Source organism: Hipposideros armiger, unplaced genomic scaffold (genome assembly GCF_001890085.2).
Source record: "Hipposideros armiger isolate ML-2016 unplaced genomic scaffold, ASM189008v1 scaffold_276, whole genome shotgun sequence".
NCBI classification, from domain to species: Eukaryota; Metazoa; Chordata; class Mammalia; order Chiroptera; family Hipposideridae; genus Hipposideros; species Hipposideros armiger.
The window spans coordinates 1321105-1346589 of NW_017731626.1; the positions used below are offsets into that span (position 1 = coordinate 1321105).

At 34.3% G+C, this 25485-nt stretch overlaps 1 protein-coding gene across 2 annotated transcripts in view; it reads right to left on the reverse strand.

Annotated features, from left to right (window-relative positions):
• Window positions 1-748: 748 nt before the first annotated feature.
• The window catches only part of SLTM (SAFB like transcription modulator), a 42134-nt gene continuing 17397 nt past the window's right edge, over window positions 749-25485 (reverse strand). The window contains exons 6-21 of one of the 2 annotated variants that reach the window (XM_019657531.1): window positions 19059-19086; window positions 17256-17670; window positions 16601-16650; window positions 14335-14453; window positions 11936-12085; window positions 11601-11704; window positions 11330-11496; window positions 10798-10883; window positions 10442-10605; window positions 7946-8126; window positions 7097-7221; window positions 6108-6278; window positions 5254-5568; window positions 5003-5144; window positions 3070-3230; window positions 749-1433 (exon numbers count right to left, since the gene is read on the reverse strand). In XM_019657531.1, the coding sequence (XP_019513076.1) occupies window positions 1325-1433; window positions 3070-3230; window positions 5003-5144; window positions 5254-5568; window positions 6108-6278; window positions 7097-7221; window positions 7946-8126; window positions 10442-10605; window positions 10798-10883; window positions 11330-11496; window positions 11601-11704; window positions 11936-12085; window positions 14335-14453; window positions 16601-16650; window positions 17256-17670; window positions 19059-19086 (2487 nt within the window). In that variant the 3' untranslated portion in view covers window positions 749-1324. Of the gene's footprint in view, window positions 1434-3069; window positions 3231-5002; window positions 5145-5253; window positions 5569-6107; window positions 6279-7096; window positions 7222-7945; window positions 8127-10441; window positions 10606-10797; window positions 10884-11329; window positions 11497-11600; window positions 11705-11935; window positions 12086-14334; window positions 14454-16600; window positions 16651-17255; window positions 17725-19058; window positions 19087-25485 lie in introns of both variants that reach the window. The other variant, XM_019657530.1, reaches the window with a different exon arrangement.

The window sequence follows — 25485 nt, forward strand, 5'->3', positions numbered from 1 at the left end:
GGCCTCAGAGCGATTCCTTGCTCCTATCTTTCACTTTGTAGGAACATACAGACTCCTTAATTTACCAAGAAGCTAGACCATTTAGATTATTCATCACTGATTTCTATTCAGAATTTACTTTGAATGGCTTTCCTGGAAAAGATGCCTTTAAAAAAAGCCATCAGATTAGTGGTTAAATCACCAACACTTCAACAGAAGGTACTGCCCAGCTACTGAGCTAAAGAGTCAAAGTCAGACTTATTTCCTAGGTTTAAAGACCAGAAGACTACCTTTATAACTCTAAACCTAGTCAATTACCTTGGGCTTAACTCCAGAAAGGGCTGGACGACTAACACCTAAAAAGCTAAAAAGCTGGAAACAAAGACACGTACGTTTCTAGGTGTGGATTTTTATTTTCATAAGGAGACAACAATGCCTTCCCACATACAAGTATTTACAAAACCCAACTGATTCACCAATCTAGAACCTGGGTTTTTTCCACTTCTCAACATAGTTGGGAACATGGAAACATTAATACCCACAAAATTCCCAGAGATGGAATTTATCCATCAAAGAGTACAGATTGCCACCTAAAAGTGCACTTACCTGCACAACTCAGTTTAAGAACCCCAGTGATATAAACCTCATGGCCAAGGTTTCATGAGTCTATTTGGTTTCATACCATGCAAACCTGAACAAGTATGTTCTACACTAAACTGAAAATCGGCTCTCATTTTATAATTAAAAAGGTTCTCAACGCTTTAGCAACTATTACAGAATATGAAGGTTTATTTCAAAAAAGAGTACATTTTTAAAACCAGGGTACACAGATGCATTTAATGTAACAGTACCTTCTGCAAAAATAGGTTACATAATACTCAGAAATGCAAGGAACAATCTTATTCTCTAAAAATTAGACAGCAGACCTTTTAAACTTAGACAGCCTTCAAAATGGAGGCTGAAAATGTTTGGTGACAAGTAACTCTAGAGCCTGATACCACAGAGCTAGTGCTGCAAATTAAACTACTACCACACAGCTGCAAACTACTCTTTATATTCACACAGCATTAAACAAAATGGTTTTGATTCCAATCTTTTCAAATGTCTCGGTGCTGCAAGAAAAAAAGTTGAATGATACACAAAACTATTAAAAGTTACAACAGAACTATTTAAACATCTTCTCCAAAATTGAGAAAAGCAATCATGTTAAATTTTAAAAAAGAAGAAAAAAAGAAAAGTCCGACAAAACTCTCAAGCAAGTCAGAGGTCCTCTTCATAAGTAGTCAAGTGAAGTTTACAGGAGATTTCAATAAATTATCTTGAAACCATGGCAGAGAACTAATTTTCAAAATCGTCGTGGAGGTCCACCCTTAAATGGCTTAAATCCAGAGCCACTTCCTCTTGGCATGGAATTGCCACTGATTTGTACAATTCTATTAATTGGGGATGCATTACTGGAAAAGGTTTAAAAGAAAATAAAAGTCAGAGAACAAAAGAACAAATAATTACAGTTAATACCTACAGAGTACTTATAATTTATCAGGCACTGTTCTTTGTGCTTTACCCATAGTAACTAATTTCCTGTTATGAACAGTCCTGTGAGGTATGTACCATGACTAACCCCATTTTACTGATGAAAAAACTGAGATCTGGAGGTTAAGTAACTTGTCTAAGATCAGAAAGCTCATCAATGGTGGAGCACGGATTTGAACTTGGGTAGGTGAACTTGCCTCTTAGTAAGCAATTTAAGGGTATGCACGAGTGGACTGGAGTCGTGGTTATCAAAGTACAGTCACCAGATCAGCGTCAACTAGGAACTTGAACCCCTGTGCTAAAGAATATCATTCAAGGAATGTTTCTGGCATTTTTTATATATTGGGTTGTCGGAAAAGTCATGACGTATTTTTCTATGTTTTTTGTTGCAAAAATGTGTCATGACTTTTCCGACAACTCAATATATAATGCAACATAACAGGTATTAAAATATATACTACAAAGGAAGATGGATCAAGATGGGGCCCATGGTTTTCCAGTCTGAGTGACTGAGATGCATAGTCAGGTATGGGCAAATTAAAAGAAGCTGGAGTCAACAGCTGAGAGCAAACCAAAAACAAGGTTTGGAACAGGGGAAGAATGAGTTTGCCTGCGACCTTGAATTTACAGACGCAACAAGGCGTTTACATGGGAATCACAATACAGAGCTAAAAATCAACAGTAGTATCTAAAGTTCAACCATTTGAATGAAGGAGCCAGCAAAAGAAATCAAAAGGGTAGAAAGAAAATTATGGTGCATTAGAAATAGAGGAGTGTTTCAAAAAATGGAAAAGCAATAGTGGGAAATAGTGCTTAACCACCAAGGAGCCCAAAAACTAAGAAAATAAAGGAATCTATATTTATCAGGAAACAAAGGCATTGGTGACCTTTAAAAATCAAAGACAGAATGAGTGATGAGGCTGTGCAGGCACAAGTATAAATAAGCGCTCCCTTCGAGTTTGATGGTAGAAGCGACGAACACAATAGTAGTAACTTGGGTTAATAAGCCAAGCCAGTATTTCTTCTAAGACAGGGGAATGGGAAACAAAGAGGGGCTGGGAAGAGAGGGAGAGGCCAATGACTTGCTAGCTGAAGGGCACAATGGATGTTCGTGTGAAGAGAAAATAAAGCTTGTCTCTTAGCATATGAACAGGCTTTACGTTATATGTCTAAATGTTTTGCTAGGGTTATTTGAAAAGGCAGGAAGCCAAACATGCTTTCAGTTTTCTTCTTCCTATCTAGGAATTTTAGGAGTAGTAAGTAGAGAACAAGATGGTTACTACTTGAAGTTCATGCTCATTATTTGTTGGCTTTTGATGTACAAACATACCTATATCTAGATTAATATGCCAGAATGCCAATCAATTAACTTATAATGAGGAATATAAACAAATTAAAAATTAGTCAGCTGCCCTGCATAACATCTCCTGGAGATTTGGAGTTCATATGGGGACATGTTTGGGCAGACCTAAGGTTGTTATAATTCAGTCTCTCATGAGGAAGGACAAAGGTTTGGCTGTGTACTGGCAGAACAGTCTTAATCGATTAACTACTTACCTTGCATGTTGGGTTATCATGCCTGCCCCTGTCCGGCCATCACCCATTCGCCTGGCATCATGATAGCCAGGCCCTTGAGAAGGTGGACCATGCCATTCTTTCCTTGGTCCACTTGTGTCCCGTCCATGGCGTTCAACCACATGTCGTTCTTCAGGGTAGTGCTAAAGAATAGCATATTAAAGGAAAGTCACGACACCCTCAACCTCACACCAATTTACTTATGCTGGTGTGCTTTTAATGTCAAAAGCAAACCAGTAAGATGTCTGAGAAGATAAAGGGATGAGTAATACAACAGCATACACAAAGTGTTTCCATCTATTTTGCATTGAGAAGTGACTCAGACTTCAGAGTATGGGATGGGGGAAGTGCTTCAACACTGTAATTTCTACACCTTCTAGCAACCATGTCCTTTCTGACCTTTGAGCATTTCTGGATATACATATATATGGAAATATGTATGTGTGTATGTGTGTATATATATTTTTTACATATATATATTTTACATATATATGTAAAAAGGCACAGTGAGTGATCAAAACCTTAAAAATTCAGTGTGGGTATATGTTCAACAGGCGAACAGCACATAAAAACAGAAGTTGTCATCTTATTTTACAGAGTACAATTTAGTGCTCTTACAAGGTCTTACATCTATGACTATGAAAAACAGTTTTAAACATAAAGAAACAAAAGCCACAAGAACTAAAGATCTGAGGCAAAAAGAGGTCAAAGTTATAATACTCAGCTTACAGAAAATAAAGCTAAAGGTACCCTATAGAGAGGTAATACTGGCAGAACAAATTAGAGATTTACATTACGAAAAAAAGAACTTCCAAGGGAGGAATAGGGTCTTCTCTTCAGGACACCTTTCCTAAAGATCTGAATGCAAGGGCTAGTCAATGAGACTGCCTTAAGTTTTACTCTAAATAAGGCAAAATATCTGGATTATAAACCCAGTCTGAAAGTTCTGTTCAGGGTAAACAGCTCAATGAACTGATCTATTGAACATTTCTACTTATTAGAAAAATTAAAGCTCATAATGCCATCAGGCCCAAATCTGTTTCATAAATGCTCTGGATGAAACAAAAAGCATATAGTGGTATTAGCTAGGGTGCCAAGGGATTAAAAATTTTTCCAGTAAAAAAAAGTCCCTACAAAACCTAGTATTTGTTCAAATAACAAACAGAGCATCAGAGTGTAATGCAGGCTGAAGGACGGATACACACATTTCAGAATTCTTTTGTATCTAATTTAAGACGATATTCTATATGTGCTACTGTCAACCCATATGTCAGCATTTCATTAATAAAATGCTTTCAAATTAGGTAGGTTTTTGCTTATCACAGTTGCTTAACAGATGAAGATACTTTCTTCTGTCCAGGTTCATTAACTTGTAAAATATTCAAGTCAATAAAGTATCACAAGAGTAAAAAGCATATTAAAAATATACAATATTCCACTTATCTACCTTTAGAAATACAAGAACAAACAAGAGAAAAAAGTTTTATTTCAGTTCTACAGTTTAAGCTACTTAAGGAGAGAGAGTACCTTAAAGAAAAAAGGAAAAAGTGAAAGGGAAACGCAAGTAGGGGCCAAACATTTCCCATCTAGTTTGAAAGCCTAAATTACTTAAAAAACAAACAAAACCAAAGTCATTAGGAAGGCTCATCTACCTAATATAACAATTCTCAAATTTCAGCAGGAAGTTTAATAAAAAAATGGAACAAGAATTTCACAGTTAGTATCCTACTTTTCTGGACTACTGACGTTCAACAGATGTTTACTGACAGTAAAATATGAGAAATAGTATGATCTTTTTACAGGAAACTAGTCTCCTAATCATTCTAATCAAAATAATCTAGGCCACATCAAAGTAAGTCCTCTAAATGTTTTTTTTTTTTTGAAGAGTTGAGAATAAACCTGCATAAGCATTTACCTGGGCTCCACTTCCCCGGTCTGTGATGACTCTGTCTCCTTCTCTACTTCCATAGCCTGAAGCGTTACTGCGGCTCCCAGGGGGAGCCCCTCTTACACTGTGTCCTGACACTTCTCTCCCAGATCGTTCTGGCCTTTCAACTCTGTTAAACAAAACCCCAAGACATGTACAATCAAAATTCTGTTACCACTTTTTTTTAAACCCAAATGCATGATTTACCACCGGCCAAGCATTAGAAACTACACAAACACCTTGTTTCCCGCTTGTCATTGGACAGGCCTCCTTCACTTTTCCAGGTGGTTGGTCTAGATGGATTGGGCCCTGCTTCGCGAGGATGTCTAGGATGAGTGATATCAGGTCTGTCGTGAATGATCACAGTTCTCCTCTCATCTCGTTCCCCTCGTACTTCTCGCCTGTCTGTTTCTCTAAGTTCATTTCTTGGTGGTGGAGGCTCATTTCTTCTGGAATCACTGAAATTTTTAGGATACCTTTCAAAACCTGGATCTTCTCTTCGGGTAGTAGGACGTGTTTTTTTCCCTTCACTTTGACCAACAAAGCGTTCTCGCCTATTGATCATCCAAAACAAAGAACATTAGGTCCTGAGAAGTACTTATTTGGCCTTATTCTTCTTAATTTTATTTGTATAACCTACAATTACACCTTCTGTAAAAATTAAGGCAAAGCCACCGAAAAAGCCACAATTATTGACTACAATAATTCATATTCTTTTAAATCGAGCTAAGTGTCTGGCATGAAGGTTGGTTTTTTAGAATCCAGGAGGCATTACATCAAACACTCAAGTCACTACCAATCTGAAGGATATTTTACTGCTCTTAACAACTGAGGCACATCCAAAGCTAACAGTACTCCCACTTAGTTTAAAAGGTTACAAAGATAAAGCCAACCTACTTCATCTTGTTATGGTGGCCTACTGAACTAATTTTGAATACTGAATAATATTCCCATTAACAAAAACAAAACATACAATTTGTTCTTAATACTCAGTTTTGACCTGTACTTCTTAATTAAGATTTTAAGAGAGATTCAAACTATCACTGCCTAGGCTTATATACCAAATGCAACAATTTTCAACATATCTATTTACCTTTCAAAAGATGAAGACTGTACTGCCGAACTCTCGGGAAACCTGCCCCTCTCTCGGTGATCAAAGTCATTGAATCTGTTCTGTTGCCGAGAGTAGTCAGATCCATGGCTGAATCGTGCATCTGTATCTAGAGACAACTTTTTACTCTCGCTCCAGTAAGGATCATCTCGCCTTGAAGAGAAACATTTGCTCATTTATATAAATTAGTATTACAATAATTAAACAATACTTAGCGGGAGCCATACATACCACATGCTAGATACAGAACAAAACATTCTGTTACGAGAATAAGCTAGCAACTAATTATTAAATTATGTAAAGTCATATAGTGTTCAAGGAATTTCACAGGAGAGAAAAATCATTGAAAACTTGTCCATTTAAAAACTATTAAATGGAAAAGACCAGTAAGAGAAAATACTGGATACCATTTTATAGTAAAATTCTAACCAGCAGTATACAACCTTTCAGTTATACTTAACTTTGGAACAATTAGAGAGGTAAGTCCCAAGAACAATTCATTCATCCCATCTATTTCTCAACACAATCAATTAAATCTCATAAAATTTACATTAAGAAAATGACTATATTTTTGAAATCTAATGCAAAGCACGAACTCAAACACACAACAGACTCTATATTTAAGTCTTCCTAAGTTTATGACTTCCATTTTTGTACTATCTGCATTACCCTGTAAGAATTCTGAAAATGGGTCTGAGTTTGAGACCCATCAATAGGAGACTACTATGACCATGTATTTCCAGTCATAAAGGAAAAACATCTGGCACTAGAAAGGAAAAAGAGAAAGAACAGCCTCTTTCTACTTGACAATGCACTAGGTCCGCTCCAGGACTGCAATCATTCTCATCCCTGTTAATCATGACCTCTTGGTCCAGTGATGGCTGCCTGTACTTGCTAGTTCTCTGGTTAGTTTTGGCTTGAAAGGAATACGAAAGCACGTTTATCTGTAAAAGAAGAAAGCAAGCAACTACCTATGATCTACATCACGTGGACGTTTCAAAGAATTCCTTTTTTCTTGTTCATAACGAAGCTGCTGTTGTTGCCTTCTCAGTTCCTCTCGTTCTCGAGCTATACGTTCAGCTTCCTTACGACGTTCCTTCAGACAACACAGAAGGAAGAACCAACCAATGCAAAATGAAAACATAAGGTAAGTATATATGCAACCTTGTTTTAATCCTGTCATTAAGAAACCACCATAGACAAGCAACAGGCAAAACATATACTTGGGACAAATACATTTAGAAATTTGACTTTAGGAGTCAGTAATCTAGGCTATGGCTATTATTCAACGTTAAAAATAATAGACTGGGTGGTGAAAGCTCGTATGTAATTGGGAATATCAGATTTAATCATTTGATTGAAACAAAGGCACCTACAGGGAATTAGAAATAGAGTTCTTAATATATAAGGCACTAAGTGCCTTAAAATCCTGGATGCAATTCTGCAGAGAGAGGCATTATTTCCTTCCAGCCTTGGGAAATCATTCCCACTATAATATGTAAGGAAATAGTTATTTTCTAAGATTGGGATAGTGACAGAGCCTGGATTACAACTACTCTGGACTCATAGTCCTATGCTCAGACTATTAGGCTGCCATGATACTGCAGAGTTCGAGTTTTCACCAATTGGCTAGAACAATGTCACTACTAAATGTATTTTTAACTAGCACCTAATTCATTGTTATCTTTCAGGGACACTTAAATGCTAAACAGCTGAACTCATTCTATAGAAGCTTTACAAAAGTAAAGCAAATTTTAGGGGAAAAATCACAGGGTTTGAAAAAGGTCAGTTATTTAAGATGAAAAGATATCTGACTGCACCTGTTCAATACGAATGCGTTCCCTTTCCAAGCGTTCGCGTTCCATTCTCTCTCTCTCTAGTTTTTGCCTCTCAATTTCTAGGCGCTCTCTCTCCCTCTGTAAGCATTCCCGTTCTTCCAGTTCACGAATTATTCTAATGCGTTCTCGCTCTCGACGCTCTCTTTCTGCAATCTCTCTTCGTCTAACAAAAATCAGTATTTAGAGAGACTTAAATTATGCTAGCACTGTGTGAAATAGAATAGCTTTTGAATTTGAGCTTTTTCTTGAGATTGGCAATTTTAAACTTCAACTCATTCTAAGTAGTTTTAATATAATTGGAAAGAAAACTCAAAACTTTAAACAGACTCCACTATCATTTACTGAAACTGTCAACTGAGCAGCTTAATTTTATAAAGTAGTTGCCTTTTAGATGATTCCTGTTTAAAAAAAAAAAAACCCCCACTATAACAGCCCATTAATTGACGTTTTAAAAAGGAGATATTCTATAAAAGTGTATTTATAAAACTACAACTTCTACTGTTTTTGACAGAAAAATTTCCAGTATCTAGTATATATTCTATCTCCTTAAATAAGGTATACGTTATTTGGATGACCTGGGATCATACCCATCAACATGAATTATACCAAATGCTATATATAATAAAATGGTGGCCCTTAAGAGCTTTTTGGAGTGTTCACCGGCTCATAATGGATGGCTCTGTGTAATATGCATTTTTGAGTCAGTTCAAACATTTACTGAACTGAATTAAGTTATTGTACTGAACTGTTAAAAGTTTTTGTCATTTCCTCACTCTAAGACACTCAGTATACTTTGCCTATCAGCGTGTCTTCCTCTAACAACCCATTGATTCTCAATGGGTCATGACTGCCCCATGGAAATCTGAGGGCCATTTTTAATTCTCACAATGACATTTACTGAGTGGGGACCAAGGACTCTTAAATATCTTATGATGCAAAACGATAGTCCTGCGTAACAAAAAGCTGTCCAACAATCCTAAAATCTTTCAAATGACACAATAGACATTTATGTCATTAAAACATAAAATCACCTTAAAAAAAATCTGAGCCAAGAACGTAACTCATTTTTAATTAACGTTAGGTTGGTTTTATATATGGTACAATTTCTAGGAATGCAACTCCCTGCAAACAAAGGTAAAATTATACTTTCTTGAGAACTTCACCAAGAGTTGTTCACCACTTCAGAAATCATGTCATAATAGCAACAGCACTCCTGGTCTTTGACTCACCAATATGACACACCAATATCAGTCTGTTATCTGTTGCTGTCACACTCTAAAAGAGGAGTACAAACAACTGACTATGTCATTAGGTTTTCTGGAGAGTCATGCCTAAACATTCATATATAGAATATATGCTTTGTTATAAATTACTTTTACTTCTTTAAATTAGAAGTAAGGCATTGTACTGATTTTTTGAAAATTATTTATATAGGTAGGTATATTACATTTAAATTTCATTTCAGAATAGTAATAGGGTACTGCAACTTTTTTTATATAAAAGGGGTGTGGGTCTGCTGGTTTTGAGAACAGTTTCTCTGGTAGCTATCACTCTCATCTCCTCTCAATTTATCGTCATCTAAATATGAAGCTCAGCGTATTGGGACTTCAACAACAAAAAAAGGAAAATGGGTTCTGAATAATGCAAGGATTATTTCCTTTTAATAAAGTGTGTGATATTCATAGTATTATTTAAGTTTCTAAAAGTATCTCTGATAGTTCCTAACACTCTTGTGAATGAATAGGTGAAAGCTCATGATAAGTTACCACTCAATTAGCTAGGTTAATATTTGGAAATTTATATTATAAAACACTTTCACAAGAATATTTTAAGTGGCATCAAAAATTGACACAGGAAAGCAACTGGAACTCATGATAACCAGCTGAGATACTGCTACTAAAAATAGAAATGTTTTGTTTTGTTCTCAGTTTCTTTTAAAGAGAATTCTTGCTTTGGGATAGAGCTTGAACAAAATAAGGTTCATAGGGCAAATCTTTCCCTTGGGCTCTAATCCAAAGTACAATGAATCTTTCTTAAAATGTCAACATACTATTTGAACACAGTAGCTGACACTGAGACTATCTTACCTGAAAAATCAATTTTTCCTTTAAAATCATGTCTTTTATGGCAGCAGCTTTGGAGAGGAAAGAGCATTGGACTTGGAGTCAGAAGACTGGGTCTGAGTCCCGACTCTGCCACTCATTAGCAACGTGACATTGGAAGAGTCATTTAGCCTCTCTGGGCCTCCATTTTTTTCAATTATACAATGGGCATAATTAACCTTATACAACTGTTGAGATAGAGATAATAGATGGAAAGGTACTTTGTAAATTGTAAAATGCTATGCAAACTTAAGAAATAATTAGGTTTTACTGCATTTCTTAAAAGTGGCAAATAGCGTTCTGTGGGAATACAATTTCCAATAGTGTTAAATGTATACCTATAGTTAAATACAGATATAAAACAGACTTTTTCTACCTTCGAAGTTCCACTGCATGCCGCAATCTTTCAAAACGAACTAAATGTTCTCTCAGTCTTTGTTCCTTCATCTTTTCAAAAGGCAAAATGTCCTTCCTTCTGTAGTCTTTGTCCCTTTTTTTATCTAGGCTAGCTCTCTCCTTTTCCTTGCTTCTTCCATGAATCTATAGGAAAAAAAGTATAAGAGGACCAGATGTTAAAATAATGTGGTGTTTTATTTTTCAAGTTCAGCTGTTAATTTAAAAAGCTTAAATGAGTAATGACATCTCCCTTTTCTTAGATTTTCTAGGATGGGACATATGCAAAAATAGTTACAGAGATACTGAATTCTCTTCTTCTGGAAACAGGAAACTTACTTTCTCATATCTTCCTCTTCTTGATGGCCTACAATGGTCTCCTTTAGTTTGGTCTAGTATTACCATATGACCAGGACTCTTTGAACCTAAGAGGAAAAAAAATTAGATAAATGTCTAAAAAATATTTCATTAAAAAAGAAAATATAATGTAAAAATGCTGAATTCTTAGCCAAATATTCACAAACCAATACATGAAATAATCTACTTGTTTTATGAAAACATAAATGCAAAGTTTTCAGAAATAGCTCAGTCTGCTAACATATTTTCAGTAATACCAAAAGATCCTAACTCAACTACACAGCTATAAATCAATGATCATTTTTTAGGTCAGCCCAGATTTAATAGTAAAGGGGCTTAGTGGGAAGAACACATTTGTTTTCCAAGAATAGAAAAGGAGAAGGCAATTAGTTCTATTAGACCTCCTTTTCTAAAACAGTAACATCTAACAACGAATTTTAAATATTTTTCCACTGTAAAAATTAAGTTGTAGAATGCATTAGAAAGGGAGTGAGAAGAAAGATACATAGCATACTTATTCGCTTCTTTTCTTCACTTTTTTTAACCAATTCTGAAGTTTGGCCACTTGATCCATTATCATTCTTCTCATCTTTACCTTCTATTTTCTTAGTATCCTTGCTTTCTTTTTTTACAGATTTCTCAGATGACCTTTTCTCTTCTTTTTTGAGAGAGGTTTGTGTCCTGACCGTTACCACACCACACAAGAAAACAACAGAATGAGAACTATGTCATCAATGTACCAAAAAAGTCTATGTACTTATCAAAAAACAAAAAAAAAAACTTACTTGCTACTTCTATCACTCATATTTTTTTTGTCTCCAGAACTTCTTGAACTATTCTTTTCATCATTTTCTTTCTTCAATTCTTTCTTAGAAGGATCACCTTTAACCTGAAAGGTTTAAAAAGAAAAAATATCTTTATGTTTTAAAGTAAAATTTTTATGATTATAAAAAATATGTTGATGGTAGAAAATCTGAAAAACACAGAAGTAAAAAAAATTAAAATGAATACATAAAATTAAAATCATTACTAATTCTACTCCCTACCAGCGTAACATCTTTCAAATGTTTTACTAGCCCTCAAAGTAACCTACCTTTTATAAACAGTTAGGCAAGCTTACTTTTTCAACAGAAATCAGTTGTCCATGCAGCTCAGTACGATGAAGATGTGCAATACATCTGGACACCTCTGTGCTGGAAGACATAGTTACTATGCCATAGCACTTTGCCCCAGGACTTCGAGCATTTGTAACTACCTTTGCACTCAGAACCTGAAAAATAAGATTATACTTAGAAAGTTTTAGAACTTCACTACTACAAACATTTCTAAATAGATGAAACTTCAGACCTGAGACTACTGAAATTAAAAGAAATTAAAAGAAATAAAAAGATATTCAGGATACATAAATTCAGGATAAAGGATAAATTTAGGATATATATTATTCTGCTTCCTATGCTTGTGATCACCATCTACCTTGCCTATAAATACTTAGTTTCAAGGGAACATATTTTCCTTTGAATATTCAAGGGAACAATTTAAAGTGTCAAAAAGCAACTTAACGTGCTTTTAGTTTTTAGCTTTGTAAATACATAGCCAAAACACAATTAGTCACATCATTAAGGCACGCTTAATGAAAGCAAAAAAATAATATCCGCAATTAGATTTAAGACAATATTTCCCTGTTACAGTCCCACCCTGAATCCCTTCAGAGAAAAAAAAGTTGTCTAGGAAATTTCTAAATGAATGTTAACACTGTTCTATGAGTCACTATAAGCAGCTTTCAAAAATAATCAACTGTATGTAAAAAAGGAGCCTTAAATATACATCCTAAAAAATATACTTTAAAAAGACATGCTTTCCTTCTATGTGCTTTTAAAATATATACCAAAATAAAAGTGACAATTTCAGTTCTATAAAATGAATAGTTAACAGAAATATGGCAGGGATGCATGAATGAGAAGAAAAGTTAGAGAGAACAATCTAGTACTGAACACAGACATAATGTCAGGAAGAGGTAAACAGGATTTAGCAAGTTATGTGGTGAAGGTGGCTGGAAACTTATCGTCTTCTATCTCAACTTTGGGAAAGTCTAACTTGTCCCAACAGCAGTTTTATCAAATGCATGGTATCCATTAGTCCTAATAAAGGCCAACATTAAAATGCTGTGTTTAGAGCTGGCTAGGCGGCTCAGCTGGTTAGAGTGTGAGCTCTGAGCAGCAGGGTTGTTGGTTTGATTCCCACATGGGCCAGTGAGCTGCACCCAAGTTAAGTTGCCAATGGGCGGCCGGATGGCTCAGCTGGTGAGAGCGCATGCTCTTAACAACAAGGTTGCCGGTTCGACTCCCCCATGGGAAGGTGGGCTGTGTCCCTGCTCCCCCCAACCCCCCCACCTCCAACTAGATTGAAAGCAGCGACTCAACTTAAGAGCTGAGCTTGCGCCTTCCACAGCTAAGATTGAAGGACAACAACTTGACTTGGAGTTGATGGGGCAAGGAAAACACAATGTTCCCCCCTTCCCCAATTCTCCAATAAAATCTTTAAAAATAAATAAATAAATAAAAAAGGCTGTTTTTATATCTCTAACAATAAATTATTGAAAATAGAACAAAAAGTATACCACAGCTGATCATGGACTACAATTCTCAGTGTTCTGTATCTGACACCTAGAAGATTACCTCCTTAATGCTCAGGCAACTCTCTAAATTAAATTAGAAAAGAAAACCTCTTAAAATCAATAGATTATTATAATATTCATTAATAGCTATTTACCAATATTGGTCATTAATTTAATAAATATTTGAAAGTCTACCATGTGCACACAAGGTATAATAGATAAGGTCCCTGTTATCCAGCTTATACTGGCGTTGGTTAACTATGCTGTATTTTTTAATGTAGGGGTTACAGATCAATTGCAATTCAACAACTATCAATTGAATATTCTTTATTGACTATTTTTCTCTTCCGTTAGTTCTTTGTCAGAGAAACTTTTCCTAATCAATAAACCATAATAAAGCCTCTCTCTCCTTTTGCTCTCTTAGTACCCTGTACTCTTCCCTTATAGCACGTATCACAGCTTCTGATTAAGTGTATTTTTACCAGTTTTACATTTCTCTCCAGCATTGTACTGGAATCTGTATTTATGACAGAGACCACATAAGTTTTGTGTTCTTTTTTCCAATTCTATATCCCATTGCCTAATATTAGTCTACCTATATTTTCTGATGACCACATCAGCATCAGCAATTCTAAGGTCCTAGAAAAATCATGATGAATGTGATGAATAAAACTCAGGTCCTTGGCTTACATGGGCTCAAAATATGAGCTTTTAATACAAAGATCCTCAGGGCTCAGAGTGAGATTATATGATGAAATGCAGTATTATCACAGAACTCAATAATTATGCCTATACAGTCCTAAGAGAAACAAGAAATTAGAAGAGTTTATATAATACTGTTTTAAATACAATCCGTTTCAAATGGCGATACTAGAAAGACAGATAACAAGGTAAAAAGAATGTACCTTTCCATATTTGCCAAAGAGGTTCTTCAAATCAGCAGCTTTGGTATTAGAAGAAAGTCCACTAACCCAGATATTTTTAGTTGAGCTTCCACTGCTACCAGTAGTACTACTTGTGCTTCCTAGAATACATTTAAACGAGACATTTAGGTCTCAATTAGATTTTTTTTAACAAAATTATTAGGACCATATTCTTTCAAATTTATAAAACCCTCTCATTTAATTTTGACAGTATGATCTTACTAAATCAAAACCCTGTGGATTTACTATTACTAAAATCACACACAATAACAAGCAATACAACTATAGTGAGGAAGCAAGTCTGAACATTGTATACTTCCTAATGTATGAGTTTTAAGTGGGTAAAAAAAATCAATTACATGTCTTGGAATTTTGCTGTTAAGTTTAATAATTTATACTCTACCACTGCACTGAATACAGGCAACCAGAAGCAATCATCTAGGAATGTACAGACTGCTTAATTACCTGTATTTCTGTGGGCTTTAGATCCTGAGAAATTGGGAGTGTAAGAGGGAAAAGTCAGAGCAAGGGATAAACTGTTTTCAAGAAATTAAATGTTTAATAACAAAGACTAACCAACCAGCTCATTTTCATTTTCTATTAGAGAAAGAAGAAGAGAAAATGAAAATTATATGCTGCTGGATAACTCTCAATTTAATAAAAAACACAATCTTCTAAAACAAATTATAAGAATAAGATGACACCTTAAAATTCGTTAGAATAGGTAAATGGTTGAATCATTTCTGTATTATTTCCATATACAAATTAGTTTCACACATACAGATGTCATTTCTTAGAATACAGGACTAGTCAGTCACCCTCCAGTGCTTTTCTTCAAATGTGTGGTTATAAAAGGGGAATTTTCATTCATTCGACATATTTGAAAAACTCTTACCCACTGGAAGAGAACAGTATATAAGCAATTAAAAGTAACAGTTTTTATAACTTCAAGTTGTTGCATGTAGAAAGAATAAAATTTTCAATGTTTTTAAAAACTACATGCCACAAGTTTTAGTTCCTCTCAGGGTAGGCTTATGAGAAAACAACACATCCCTGACTCAAGTATTTTAAATATTAACAGTTGTTGCATTTCTATTCTTAAGGAACACACTGATAACAAGATCTGTTTTATCTTATCACATGTTAACCAGAAGTTTGTGTATCTTTTTTTGTTACGTAACATTTGGGCCCAGGTACTTCTCTAATTACAAATAAAAAAATTTCTAATAGGAGAAAGTTAGCATTTAACCAAGATTACTCCTTCTGAATGTAAAGGATAACATTTAATAAGTTTATTACATCTTATCTATTAATCAAAACTATAAGGGATGTGGGTATTACAATTAATTGTAAATTACTAAATCAATCACTAAAATTTCCAACTATTAAAATATGCCAACAAAATACACTAAGTCACAGAGGACACACTCCTTTTTTTTAGGCACTGGGAGGCATTTTAGGACTTTGTATAATCTGAAATGTGTTATTTCTCTTAAAATGCTTTTTTAGAAAATTAGAAATATTTTTCAAGTAGGCAGCATATGTACAAGATAAAACTACAGTGCATGGCCATGTGATAACCAGAGACTTCCCAATAACAAAAAGCAATCAATATTAAGCCTTTAAGCTTACGAGAATTTAAAATAAAACAATTTTTCTATATAAGACTCCCATAACCCAAAGTAAGTTAAATTAGGGAGTAAATTCTGAAGAATTAAAATATACTGCTACTGGCTATGTTAACAGGAGTGTGCCCTGATTTAAAGAATGAAAAAAGTAAAACCAAGTATTAGAGACTGATTTTCTTTTAATTATTATACTCCACAAATATATACAAATATAATTTATAGCACATTTTCTACTAGATAGAACAGGGAAAAGGTTGTGGTGGTGTACAGGGGTTACAAATGACTGAAACTAATGATAAAATACATTTGAAATTGTAACATAAGAAAATGAAGTATTATATTAATATTCAATACAGTTGCTTAGAACATTAAAAATACATATCAAATGGGTTTTTAGCATACTCAAACCAGTTTACAAATTAACTAATTAAAGAGTAATGCTTCAATCACAGCAAAAGTTTGCTGTAATCTACCGAACTCTATAGTTTACACAAAGGCTATCCAAAATTTTTAGTATGTCAATTTTAAGGACTAAATGTGAAAGGAAACCCCATGCAATTATTCCTTTTTAATGAAAATGTGCAATTTGCCACTGAAATAAATAGGAAAAAATCCATTACCTTTGTCATCTTTGGATGATGTCTTGCTGTCTTTAGATTCCTTTGAAGAGCTAAAGAAGCAAATCACCAGAAGAAAATTGAAAACAAAAAACCAAAAATCGAACAACTTGATATTGACTATATTTCAAACTAGTGCTATTCATACAAATTGACAATTCCAAAGGCCTAGATTAGGTTATTCGAACAAATGATTCCCTTAGGATTCTTGCACTGAGTTTCCCCAAGATGCCTGAAGATCTAGATTTTCTGACAATTCTATTCAGTGGATATATGGCCATCTTCTCCAGATTTCAGGACTGGGACTTGACTTCATTTTGTGTTGTTAGGACTGATAGTTGTTCATTAACCATCATCACAAGGATTTTTAAAAATAAAACACAAAAAAATTGTCAATTTGAAAAAAAACAAAAAACAAAAACAACCAAAAAAAACCAAATATATGCTGACAATTCGACAATGCAACCGGCAGAACACACTGCATATTACGAAGATCTTGAAATTTTTTTAAAAGTAACTTATGACGGTCAAGAATATTATAGGCAGGATCATAAGTACTAATTACTGTACATGGTCTTGAAGCCACCCCCTTAATGTAGAGTGATCTTATTGAATGCTGGAATTCAGTATCGTAAAGAACTGACATAGAAAAACAAACCTCTTTGCTTGACCAGAGGCCCCAGTAGACGAGGGCCCTTTCTTCAAAGTATCCTTTTCTTTGTCTCCAGATTCTGCTTTCTTAGAACTTTCTCTGGCTTCCTTCTCGACAGGATCACCCTTCATGCAGTCTTCCTTCTTACCATCTTTATGGTTCGCATTCATCTCATAATCCTTGCTTTCCTTCTCCGGGCTCTGTGCAATGGCGTCCTGCCCATCTTTTGGCTTACTTGCTTCAGAATCTGTAATTTTCACATTTTTACCTGTTTCTAGGAGGTCATCACCATCAAAATCCAGAGTGATGGCATCTTCAGCCTGGATTGTGACCGAGATGTTGTCATCCTCAGCTTCTTTCTCAGTCGCATTAGCTTCCATCTCTTCCTGAGCTGTGTGATCAGCCTCAGCTAGGCTCCCTTCTGAAGGAAGAGGTTTAGATACTTCTTGTGTACCATCACCAGAACCTGCTATATCTAAGAGGATTTAACAGGAATAAATATGGCAAAACAAGAAGTTTAAACAATTTCATATTCATAAGCTAGAATAGGACCTAGAAAATATAAAGCCAGTTATTAGCACTGATGGAAGGTTAGGGGAAAAAACACAAGGGTATTAACTAACATAAACAATCCTTTACCCAGGATCACTCATTCTTCATGGTAAAAAATGATCTCTACACACAGATACCAAACAACAAAAGTGAGGAAATGGTTCCATCCTGAGGATACCAGCTCTTCTATTCTGGTTATAAGTTAATGGCAGATGGGAGATTTTTTTTCCTCCATGAAATAGTGACGAATGTGAAGCTTTGTTATTCAATGTTCGAATTATCTTGGGATTGAGCCCTTTGTCCTTCAGAACTCCCATGGTGACGTCTTGAAAGGTCACAGTCTGAGGAAATCGATCAGTCTTCAAAGTATTTCAGGGCCCATCTTTTTCACTCTTCTTATTCAGTTCTTGGGTAGTCCAGAAGCATACGGAAAACTGCTACGGAAGTCTCCAAAGATGGCCTCCTCCATTATGTTCAGGAAATTGGTTATTTCCAGTCTTCATCCTGTCCAGTCAGTCCTGCAATTACCATTTTCAAAGATGTCTTGCATTCCCCCAAAATAGACAGGCTTCAGGCATGTGAGGTTTTCAGTCAGCTTTACTTCTTCATCATTGCTTCTAGGCTTTTTATTCTGTCTTGCTTAGAACCCTGCTCCATGTCCTTTCCAGTCCAAGGTAGGATCCTTTGACTTCTGTCCAAGAACTCTTCCATAATCTCGTACTGACCACATGTATTACTACTGATGTCCCTGTAATTGCATTGGATGAGACAGCTCTCCTAAGCCACTAAAAGTGTCAGAAGGCTATACGAAAGTTTGTTTAAGCAGCGAACAAAAAGTCAAGTCTCCTGGTCACCCACCATTTTTAGGACTAATTGCAAAATTAACTATCCATTTATACGCTACAACTCCAATAAGTACGCATGAGTTACTGCAGTGCCAATCTTATGGATGTAATCAACTTACCGTATGATAGAAGTTATTCTTTTAAAAAAATTAAAACTGGGTTAAATAAAAAATGGCATTGTCCACTACAGTAACTGATATGTACTGTTAAGTTTGAACATATCTTAAATGTTAAAAATAAAATTAAAACCAATTGAAAAATAAAATCAAGATGCTAAATTCACTAAATTGATAAATTTGAAAATAAACTTATTTCAAAATAAGATTTCATGAAACGAATACTTTATTTTCACATAATTTACCATTTTTCTAAATGTGAGCAATTTTTAAACTCTATTCAGTATCACACATACCTTTCTCATTTTCTTCTTCCTCACCATCCTGAAATCCAAAGAATAATCAAATGTAAAATGAATTCACTTAAAATTGGATTTTAGTAATAGTACAAAAATCAGTTAATTTAAATTGGTCTACAATTTAACATTAATTAGGGATATCTATTACAAACAAATGTGTAATACTCCAATCAAAACCAGAGCCTATTCAGAGAACTGTGGCACATGCCTGGTACATATGATTTTAGACAAAACAGGCGAATCCGTCAATGATTAGACCAATAATGAACTGTATTTATTTTCAGTATTGAAAGCTGGTTTATGTAACCTGAATCTTACTCATATCAAAGAGCTACCAATAAAAAAGAATGACCTGATTATTTTATGTAACTCAGTTCACTCACTCTTGAAGCATATTCCTTAAAATAGTACCAGAAAATATAACCTTAAGACATACACATTCATGAGCTTAAATGCATATTAACAGACAAACAAAAAACACACTCCCTTTTTAGGCATCTCAGAAGAAGGATGGCTACAAAAGCAGTAGTCAGTTTCAATTACTAATTCCTTCTTATCTGCTAAAAATGAATTCATAGTTGTCACACAGACACTGGTGGTCTGCCACTTTAAAAATCATATTTGTGCTATAGGTAAATCAAAACAAGTAACACATTTTTAAAATTATTGATTTTAATTTTAAAATACATCTTCACCTAATCTAAAATTAAGCATGTGTTAGCTTAAAACAGGAATACCATAAAGGGAAAAACCTTATTTACACCAAACAAATACTGCAAAAATCCCTGAAGGTATCACACAAAGGTAAAACCAATATTTTCCCAAATTAAAGATCATAACAAATAAGCATTATAATGCATATAAGCAATACGTATTATAACCCCAGTAATGAAAAAAATATAAGGGATGTTTTACTTTATAACTTTAAAAATAAAACCTGAGTAGAAGTAGGTCATCTTCAGTCAAGGTGAAGTTAACGCATCCTGTCTTACAGTAGTGGTTCTCAAACTTTGAGTCTGTATCAGAATCCCCCGGAGGGCTTGTTTAAAACACAGATTGCTGAGTACCAACCCCAGAGTCTCTGATTCAGGTCTCTAGGGGGCTTGAGAATTTACATCCCTAACAAGTTTCCAGTTGATATTGATACCATTGGTCCAGACAGGACTACACTTTAACCACTCACATGCTTTAGAGTGATAGCCTAGCAGTGAAAGAAGACTTAAAGCAAAATTTAACTGTAACAAAACTTTAAATGGCGTATTTACGTTATAACACAATTTTAGATTCATATAAAAGCATGATTCCTTAAAAATATCCAATATTTTACCATATCCTCAAAATTACATTTAGATAACTACCATTATTTCTATGAAATCATTTAAAATAATTTTTTGACTTCTAAGTTAATCTACAAGTACCCCAATTAAGGAATAACCAATTATTTCACACACTAAAATAATATGAAGGAAACTAAAAACACTGTACTAAGCCACAAACTTAGTAAGTAAAATAGTCCAAAATAAGTTGATTGACAGCAATGTGAATGCTAATTATAAGTCCCTTATATTGCACTCTAGTAATCTCTTAATTATTGTACTGTATTGTTGTACTCAAAGAAATTGTACTGGAATTTAGTTTTAATCATTGTTTCTAATCTGCAACATTTGCAAAGGAAAAGAAAAATGCTTTAACTTGAGTGGAGAGGTGGGCAGTGGCAGCAAAGGAAGGATGTTATGCTGGAATTATTGATAAATCTTTTTCTCACAAACTCTCTGAGTTTAGTAATTTATCTTGGAGGAATAAGTAAACTGGAATATCTTAATTTTTACTCAAATGCAAAACTAATGAACTTAAGGAATGTATGTAACTTGCCTCTCTCCTTTATCTACCTGTGATGCCAACAGCACACTATTTACAAGTTATTCTTTTAGAGATGCAGTATTGATAGGTTCACACACAAAAAAAAGGCCAAATTATTTGCTATTCTAAAAGGTAAAAAAATTAAAAATACTGTGATATTAGAAAACAAAATCTTTTCTGTTATAGTTCCTATCAATTAGAAATGTTATGTCCTGCTGCTAAAATAACTAGTAAGGTTTGCCTTACTTTGCTGAAGAGTTTTCAGATATTTATCCTAACTATTCAACATTTGCTGAAGGGTTTATAATCTTAGTTTCTCAAAATAGTAGTAACACTGGCCTTATTACATATACTAAAATGCCCTTAGGGGAAGACTCTTACCTAGCTTCTAGAACATAAAACCAATTACAATGAAGGTGAAGCACAAAGCAATGAGGGTTAGTAGAAAAGGTGAGCTACGTATCAGTGCATATTTGTTTTACTGTGCAATATGTGCAGTAAACATAGCACTACTGAGGCTAAACCAAAAGTCAAAAATAAGCCTGACAATCCTTGCAATAAACAAACCAAGAAATATATGAAAGACAATGGAAAAATTTTCGTCTAAATGATATATATGCCGACATGATACACACCTTATTTGAAAATATTTTTCCTCCACTGAAAACGTATTTTTTTAGAATCACAAATATAGTAAATAAATAACAAAAATCTAAAGCATCATTTTATATTAACTGCTTTTTGAATTTATCTTGAAAAAATTATTTCACATATGAAATGAAGCAAATGCTCTGTAAGGTAGGTACGCATTGTTGTTTATCTTTGTAGTGGGATCTAAAACCTTTAGTCAAATGCCAAGTCATACACGAAGCTTCTGTTTCTTTTTATTTCATCCTAGGAGCAGCAATGATTAGTTAAGAGATAAAGGCAAACCCAAGACTTATTTTTCAGTTCACAAAGTGTTTACTATATGTCCACTTTATTACCTTCCCCTAGGTTAATCTTGTGATACATGTAAATATATATGCCAAGTAAGACCTCTCTTCTGGAAGTCCTCCCTTGACTTGTATGTAAACACGGTATTCAGCCTGGCTGATTTAAAATAAATTTCAAAATAACCTTAAACAACTAACTGCCTGCTACCCATCTGGCAATATACTAAAGATCATGGGAAATACGAAACACCTGGCACATAATAAGCACTCAATAAATAGTTGTTGAATGAATTTACTGAATAAATGTAGTGAAGACTGTTGTTTTTTAGATGGAGGTACGGAACTCACTGATAATTTTTATGTATGTAAAGAGCTTAACTGTAACACTGTACAACTGGAAGTCACAAAACAACATTTACTAGTATGGAGTTATTTTAGTGACAAGAATACCAGACTAGGCATCATGAAACCTAGGTATTTATCTTGTCTTTACCACTGAAACAGTTTTACCTATTGTACTGTCATCTATCAAGGTGAATTTTACCTATAAAATAAAGATAACATATGACCTAAATAGGATATATAGGATAGTTAAGATAATGGATGTAAAGAAGTTCTCTCTAAATAGTAAAACATTACATAAGAGGGTGGTACTACAGAGAGCTTTATGGAGGAAATAGATATCTTGCTTTGAGAGGTATACAGACATCATATGACAAAAAAGAAAAAAAAAGAGGAAGGCCCTTTAAGTTAGTGAAACATTGGGGCCAAGAAAGGAATACAGATACAGAAAAAAGAATATACATGGTGTGATCATAGAAGACAGAAGAGATTGAGACTACAGGAAAATTTTAAGAATGAAAGCATTAGCAAATATAAACATTTTTGAGAAAAGTTTCCAGAAAATTATCCAGTAACAGGTATTTTGAAGCTAGTACAATAATACAAATAACCACTAACTGTACATGTACTATGTTCCACGACCTATGATTAACCCTCACATCAATCTACCAGGTAGGAATTATGTTTACTTTATAGACACAGAAATTCACTAAGCGAACCTGCCCAAAGCCATAATATTGTTAGTAATAAAAGCAGAATTTGAAGCACTCTATCTACTAGACAAACTGCATAAAGGCTAAAGATTTAAGCCTCAAGTCAAAGCTTGAAGGTTGGCTTTAAATCAATATATCTCTATACAAATATACTGCCTATTTGTTATTGTTTTAAAGGAAGCAATAGAAGAATAAATCATGAATTCTGAGTTTACCAATAGGGGGTGAGTGAATGGGACTTTTGGGAATATATCTTGTCTTGTAGCTTTGACTTTGGAACCACATAAATATTTTAAATAATTATAAAATTAGATTAAATTTTCTAACTTTTTATTTTGAAATTACAGACTCACAAGAGCTGCAGATTAAATTTTTTTGAAAATAACTAAATACTGCAAACAAATGAAACAAGTCAATCTAAGTATGTATTAGTTGGTGATAGAATAATCATACAGAGCAGAACTAGTCTAAAATACAGTGATTTGTTCATGCCTACAGGGGTACATCCTTACAAGAGAGAAAACTGGGGGAAAAAATCTTAAATGATTTTCAATAATCATATTGGTGTTGGTATTATTATTCTAAGATTGTTGTATGTATACTAGGAGATAAATGAAATAATTATCTTAGAAGTACCCCTAAGAACTCAATCTATCTTACCTTAAAAGTAAAAACAAAAAAAACCTCACATTCCCAAGCACTACACCATTTACCAGTACAAAGAAAAAATGGCTAATTTTTTTAATTTTTAAGGTCTGGAGCAGGAAATGGAACATTATTACATACCAGAAAGCAAGGAAGCAATCAAAGACTAGTAGAATCACGTTGAAAGAACTCAAGAGTCAACTTGAGGAGGCTCTCACTAGTTACAGATACATCAATTTGAGGATTAATAAGAATAACTACAATGGAGTGATATACATTAAATATATTTAAATCCATGACTTCAAAATGAAACTAAGGGAGAAAAAAGGAAAAATAAAGAATTCATTAGTCGCTGTTAATGAACCAGCTCATTATTCTGAAAATTAGTAAATAAAAGGAAAAGAATCAACCATATATCCTGGCTTTCCTTTGTAAACAGTACCACTGGGAAACCAAATAGTAGATGAGAAGTTTCTCTTTCTACAAATTCCAGCTAATAATTAAGGAAGAAATGATAAAATTAGAATATCACCACTTTGATCAATGGGGTATGGATCATCAATGATTGGCCCCATCACCAAGATACAACCAGACATTATATGTAACCAAATGGAAGAATACACTATCTATGAAATAACTGCATGCTGGGGGGTGGCAGGAGAGCCTTGGATTGGAGAGCAAGCCTCTAGATCCTATAACTAACTTACCGATTTACAGGAAATACAGTAAACAGAGGAACATGTTGAACAACTCCACAAAATGTAATCAGCAAAATCTAGACTTTAAAAGCTAGACACAGGGGTTGGTAAACTGCACTAGATGCCTCATTTTAAAAATATTTTTACTGAAATAGCCATGTCCATTCATTTACCTACAGTCTATGGCTGCTTTCATATAACAATGGCAGAGTTGAACAGCTGTGACACAGACCATATGGCCCACAATGGCTAAAATATTTTCTACCTGGCCCTTTAAGAAAAACTTTGCCAATCCTTGCTCTATATGGTAAACAACTTGATTTCTTTAACAAATAAAATGGGCGGGGGAAGATGGAGGGAAAATCTACAGATTGAAAGAGACCTAAATAGGTATCTCCATCAATCACGAATGTGTAGATCTTATTTGTATCTGGATTCAAACAAAAACCTATTTAAAAAAAAAAACTAAAGACAATTGAACATTTGAATAGTAACTACATATTTGATGGCGTTATAATCTTATATTAGAAGTAATAATGTAAAAAATAAAGGAGTTCTCATTTAGAGACACATACTGAAAAATTTTAAGCAAAATATGTTCTTCAAGATTTGTTTCAATGATGCAGAAAAGGAAAATGAATGGAGCTATAGATGAAACAAGACTGTCCATGAGTAGATAATAGCTGAAGCTGGGTGATGGTTCCATTCTATGTAGTATTCCTTAATGCATATAGTAAGACAATATATTCATTAAACATGTTTAGAAGCATTAGATCATGATGCAACCCAGAAACATTTGTTTCTAGATGTTTCACTATACATTATTTAGAAAGGTGAAAAAAGTCATTTTACTTCAAGAGATCTTGTCTCAAGATGTACCTCTTTATCTTTTGCTACAATAAAGTTTTAAAACTTGCCTGGTTCGTCAGGATGGAATGGGAACAAGGTCATCTCTAGCCCATAAAAATTTGTGAAATTAGAAAATGGCACCCACTCCTTAACATACTTTACTTTCATCATTGAATTTTTGTAATAAATATACAATCTATTTAATGTGAATGAGGACAGTTAGACATGATACCTTCATACAATTCACAACCTGCACAACTGTAGGACAGGCTATTGATAGAAATTAAAAAGCTAGTTGCGGGCCGGCCGAGTGGCGCGATGGTTAAGAACTGGCTTGGGATGCCAGAGGACCCCGGTTCGGATCCCAAGTATAAGGACCAGT